This window comes from Schistocerca piceifrons, chromosome X (genome assembly GCF_021461385.2).
Source record: "Schistocerca piceifrons isolate TAMUIC-IGC-003096 chromosome X, iqSchPice1.1, whole genome shotgun sequence".
Classification (NCBI taxonomy): Eukaryota; Metazoa; Arthropoda; class Insecta; order Orthoptera; family Acrididae; genus Schistocerca; species Schistocerca piceifrons.
In genome coordinates, this window is record NC_060149.1 from 301833947 (window position 1) to 301839891 (window position 5945).

Below are 5945 nucleotides of genomic sequence, written 5' to 3' on the forward strand. Positions count from 1 at the left end.
GTCACTCACATTCTACCACAGGCCTAGGGCACTTGGGGGGGGGGGGGGGATGGGGAGAGAGAGAAATGAGGGAGGGAGGGAGTAGTGGACTGCTGCCAACTTTGAAGACTACTGTAAAAAATAATAATCTTATGGTATAATCACCTGTATAGCGAAGTTCAGTACCGTTTTTTATTTTTTTTTCTGTTCTTGTAAGTATTCTCTCTCAATGACATGGAATTTGTCACAGTAATACAATGTTAAGTCAATAGGTCAAAATATGCAACACACAGCATACATAACATGCTTTATGATGATAGTATGGGTGGCCAGGAATGGTCTTGATTAAAGAACAATACTGGCACTTGCCTTAGTGACCTATGAAAACAGAGATCAAGATGATCGGGCAGAGCACCTCCATCCTCCTAGTTAATTACTATCTAGTTATCACTATGAAAGGAAAGAACAACTCAAACCATATTTTTCCATTTCCGTAAAATACACAGTTTGATGTTTATACAAACAATTGCATTAATGTTTATATGCCACCCCAAATTGTAACACTTGATAGTGTAAAGTTTTTGAATTTGCCACTGGTTACTAGACAATTACTGTGAAGCAATCATCACTGGCAACAGTAGTTTAAGTTATTTAAACTTTTAAAAAATGAACTGGCAGTTTTCAAACGTTTCATTTACTAATATTTTTAACACCAAATAACTCTTCACAACAGAGTTTCACATCTACCTAGGAGTTATCAATGTTGATAGTATCTCACAGAGGTACTGTTGATAGGAGGCATGTTCTCTTGTTGAATATCACTAGTCTTATGAATGGTATTAGTAAAATACTGATATCCATTGTTTGCCGAACACCATCAATGACTTTCTAAAAATAAATACTGTCAGTGAGGGTACTGGATGTGTCTTGTTTCCTCAGTATCAGACCTCTCAAGGCTTGCCAAGTGAAAATGTATTTTATAACATGTGAACACTGAAAAAATATGTAGTTTAGAATTGTGCATTACACACTGATATGATCCCTTCAGCATTTTAACAGTATCTCAAACAAACGCCAGTCTATTCACAATATTTTGAAATATATAGCTGCCATTTATTTTCTTGCAAATATATTGAAATCGTCCATGTTTGACGTTTTACAAATTACAGATATGTCAGTTATTGCTCATTACAGCCCAAATCTAGAGTAAAGACGATTTTATGTGCAGCCAATATTGGTTTTCATACAAATATCTTTTTCTTGCTTACTCATAGACAGGAATATGTGTGTGTATTGCTTCTAATATTGTGCAGTTTAAGCAGATTCCCAGAAATCCCAACTGTCTTCACAAAAAGAATGTACATGGGAATTATACATTTATTATTTCTAGAGGATTTTATTTCTGTCACAAAGATTTATAACAATTTTGAGATGGATACCTGAACAGCATGTATATAACTGTACCATCCTCCAGCAGTATAAATCAAGAAATACTGTCCAAATCATAAGTCTGATTTTTACACTTCATTATTAATCTACAATTTAACAGTGAAAGATTCAAACAAGTGTTCAAAACCTTGAACTGAATAGCAAGTAAACTCCCCAACTGCAGTTCATAAAAATTCTTTGCTATGACAGAGAAAAATTGAAAGTCTTTCATTGCAGGCCTGTGTATCACTGTAGAGTCCCTCCGAAGTGTGCAATACCAAGCTTCACCATACGAGTTTATTGGTGTGAGTATCAATACTGTGACCCATATATTCTAAAAACTGAAGTAAACAACTGACAGGAAACTTACCTTTGATCTTGGAATGTTAAAGAATGAACATTAATGGAAAACACCCTACAAAAATTGTGCAGTCATGATATTCACTTATGCTCTCAAAAATCACAGCAAAACGAAAGTCACAGAAAGCATCTAGATAGCTGCAACAATCTACGAGAAACCACTGGACAACATAAAAGTGAAGCAGGACAAGCTACTCTTATTCACGACCGTAACAGCATACATTCCACAGTAACTGTTTACAGTGTGAGGTACACCAATATTAACCTGAACATGGCCCCACATCTAGAGTAACAGTCTGAATGGCAATCAGAACTGTTAGGAAAGCTTGGAAATAATAATAATAATAATGATAATAATAATCTCAAATGGCTTTAAATAAGGTGTTGACTGCATGTTGTACTAGAAAGGATCCTATCTGGAAACTTTATTTGTACAATGTGTGTCATTTAATATATTTTTATCGCAACTCCTGCGTTAACTGTTCCTGCAGAACATGTAATATATAAAAACAGACTGAAAAATTAAGGATTGGTACTTTTTCAGAAACATGATGTGTAGTCTGCTCTATACACTTTTTAATCATTGTCTAAACACACACACACACACACACACACACACACACACACACCTTTAGCGATTAAGTGTGCTAAGTGGCTGTTTACTGCCAAACAGTAAGACATTTATTTTACAAGAAGTGGTCCACAATGTACAAGCTGCTTATGTGTGCCAGTCATTCTCTTCAGTACACAAAAGCAAGCTGAAATTCCACCTCAAAAACTATCTGTTGGCATAACCTATTTAAAGTCCTCAATTGTTATGCTACCAATTAGAGAAGTTTAATCATAATTTAACCACAAATACCACTAATGCTATATAAATAGAACTATACCATGTTAGTTTTACTGACCTCTTCAATTGCTCTCTACAGTATGCAAAGCAACTGTAAATCCTCATTTTAGTTCTTTAGTAGTTAGCTGAATGTGAGCTATTATATGTTTGCCCATCCAAAAGAATACTGCTGTAAGAAGAGACTGCAGAAAACCACAATCTATACACAAAAGTGAAATTTTAGTTTAAAAAGGTTTAAATGTAACACAAAATAATAGTAACACTATAGAACATTTATTTATTGGTATTCTATTTGTATACAAAATTAGGCAGTTCACAAACACTAAATGAAATGCATCTTCTGCAAAAAAAATCATTGTAAAACAAACTTTAAAAATCAAAAGGAATGCATGGAAGACAAGCCTTGGCCAGACCAACAATAATCCTGATTTCTTCAACAAAAATATCTAATAAAATGCACTACATATGTGAACACATTGAGATGACAAAATATGTAAATGACTTGCTTCTTCAATGAGTCACGTAATACACAAACTGGAAGAATAAATTAACGAAAGACTAAGGCACATATTTGTGAATGCTAACATTTTGTAATGCTCACACATGAATCAGAAATTCAGTGTGGTTAACAAATCTCATGACAAGTCTTAATATTTATTGATACAAAATGAAATTTTCACTTTCATTTCAGTTACAAATATTGAAATGGGAGGTCATTAGTGAAAAAAGTATTTCACCACTGATAATAGCAAACTGGCAACAGATATGTTTAAATGTAAATCAGTTTTTTCATGGCATTAGAACAAGGCACAGATACCAGTCTCATGAAAAACTTGTTTCAAATGGAAAGTTACAGAAAAGTAAAACAGGGAACGAAAAATTAATACAATTAAAAACTTGAAGTTGATTCCAGGAATTTCATTACCATATTTCTCATGCACATATAACTATGGCAATTCATAACACAGAAATTGCTTTTAACTTATCTATAAGCAAATTTGCATTTTAAAATTTGTCCACTAAGACACTAGATTAAAATACTACCACAAAAATATCTCTCAAGCTTCATTCACTGTAATATAAAATATTGCTGATAGTATTATAAATAACTAAAAACTGATAAAATACTTTCATAGCCCCTGAATGAGGCAGTTGCTTCCCTATAATGCTACATGAGGAAGGTGAGTAGCACTGACCTTTGAAGAAAAAGGTTCATTAAAAATTGGCAATTTATATATATATCTTACCCTCAAAGATCTGCAAGCAACATTACAATATTGAAAAATTTCCTTAACACCAGCAACTGTTAACACAAAAGAGCAAACGGCACCTCCAACAATGAACAGTCTTTACATGATCACAGGAATATATTTGTTTCATTTATAGCCATTTACACCTTAGCCTGGTAAATAAAATGTTACAGGTTTACACTGGCATTGTTATTGCACCTTTAGACTTATCTGACCAATGATAGGACTAACCTGCAGTTCACTACAGTACCTTACGTGTACATGGGCTGAGGTTATGACAGATGTACGACTAGAAATTAATTTTGCCTGTAAATAAACAAATAAAAACAATACAGCCACCTAATATCACTTGTTCTGAAATAAGGCTAAGGGGTTTTAACAATGCTGAGAAACATTATGCACACACCCATTTCATGCAAGGAAGCAATAACAAAAAAGAAATGTGTGGGAGACACTTTACTCAGCATTGTTAACTGGCTTCTAAAATGCAATGAAGGAATGAACACAACAGTCTATACTATGGGCTCTCACGGAGGCGTGGTCCCTTCAAAAACCACCCACAGTTTTAAGATTTATGACAGGAAAAAAGCAGTCTGTGGCTACGTTATACTATTTCTTTACCTTCTAACTTTTTAGCTAGATCCGCAACCAGTTCTTTATAAATTAGCGGATCTATATTCTTACCCAGCTGATACAATACGAACCAATCTCCTATCTGGCATTTATTGGAGATTGTTTCTATCTGGTCTTGCGGCGCCAAACGAGAGCGAGCACGCAGAAGATACATGCGCATCTGTGGTCCCATCGCAGTTGCCAGACGATACACAAGACCTATTCCTGTGAGAACTGACAGAATGACAAACCAAAACCACAGAAAAACGTAGATCTTCTCGTTGACAATATTCAGAGGAAGGACGCAGAGGCCATCGAATGTTTGCACACTACCCGATGGACCGTATTTATGGAAAGTGCATTTCGTCACCTTTGGAAACACTCTGCTCATGGGATCAGATCGCTCCTCAGGTTCCATTTCTGTAAATCGTACAACATCTGAACCATAAGTTGTGAACTCTCCATCCAAGAAAAGATCCATAAAGTAAATTTGTCCAACGACGTTGACAAAATTCAATGCTTCACAAATAAAAAAGCGATAAGCATAGAAATTTTGTGTGTGTAGATTTGTGGCAAAGTAGTCCACTAGGAGCTTCTTACGATCTGCTTTGGATTGTTCGTTTACTACAGGGCTATTCAAGTCTAGCACAAGCATCTTGATTCGACCACCTTCCCAAGTCTTCCACAAATATCTTGGGATATAAAACAAGATAGCTTGGAAGAAAAGCACAAAACACACCCACTGATAATACTTGTGATACTTCACCTCATCTTTTCCGGCTACATGGGCGCCCACACCTGGATGAGCCACTTCTAGCCCTATCTTGCCATTTAAACGATTTGGAATAGTGAACGTAGAGTAAATCCAGCAGTATGTATCCATCACAGCAAGAGGAATTTCATCCACAATACAGTCAATTGGGTCGCCGATGTACTGACGCGATGTCACCAACAGCGAAAATGCAATCAGAATTATAACAGTAGCTTTGTAGTGCAGACGAAACAAGTTATTGTCAATACAAACGGAGTCTAATTTCAGTAGCCCCTTAACGGAGCCGAACACGTCAAACATGGTTGTTCACTATGTCTGTTGCACTTTTAAAACAATACAGGGCCAATTTCTATGTCACACGGTCCCTTTCCCGCCACCGCCACCACCTCCGTCTTCTTCGGTCTCTGCTACACAACTGCAAATATGCTGTCCCATGTAACTTTGTTCCCCGCTGGAGCTACTTGACTTGTCGCGTTGGTGGGGAGAGTTACCCACTGTCCCAGCGTGACTGGTGGGGGAAGTAGCCTCGCAGCAGGCCTACCAATACCTCCCTGCGTAGCTGACGCAATGTTACGCTTTCATTGTACTTAACTTGCAGGATTACCGATATCGTTGGCGTAACATATATTTAATGAGAAAGTGACACTCATTCCTTCCAGAGGTTAAGTTTCTTTTGCATCAACTATAGTTTTAA

At 36.3% G+C, this 5945-nt stretch overlaps 1 protein-coding gene across 1 annotated transcript; it reads right to left on the reverse strand.

Annotated features, from left to right (window-relative positions):
* Positions 1–2874: 2874 nt before the first annotated feature.
* On the reverse strand, positions 2875–5679 carry LOC124721850 (innexin inx2). Its single transcript, XM_047246980.1, has one exon. It carries the CDS (start codon positions 5549–5551, stop codon positions 4472–4474), a length of 1080 nt encoding a protein of 359 aa, XP_047102936.1. The 5' UTR covers positions 5552–5679; the 3' UTR covers positions 2875–4471.
* Positions 5680–5945: the final 266 nt, after the last annotated feature.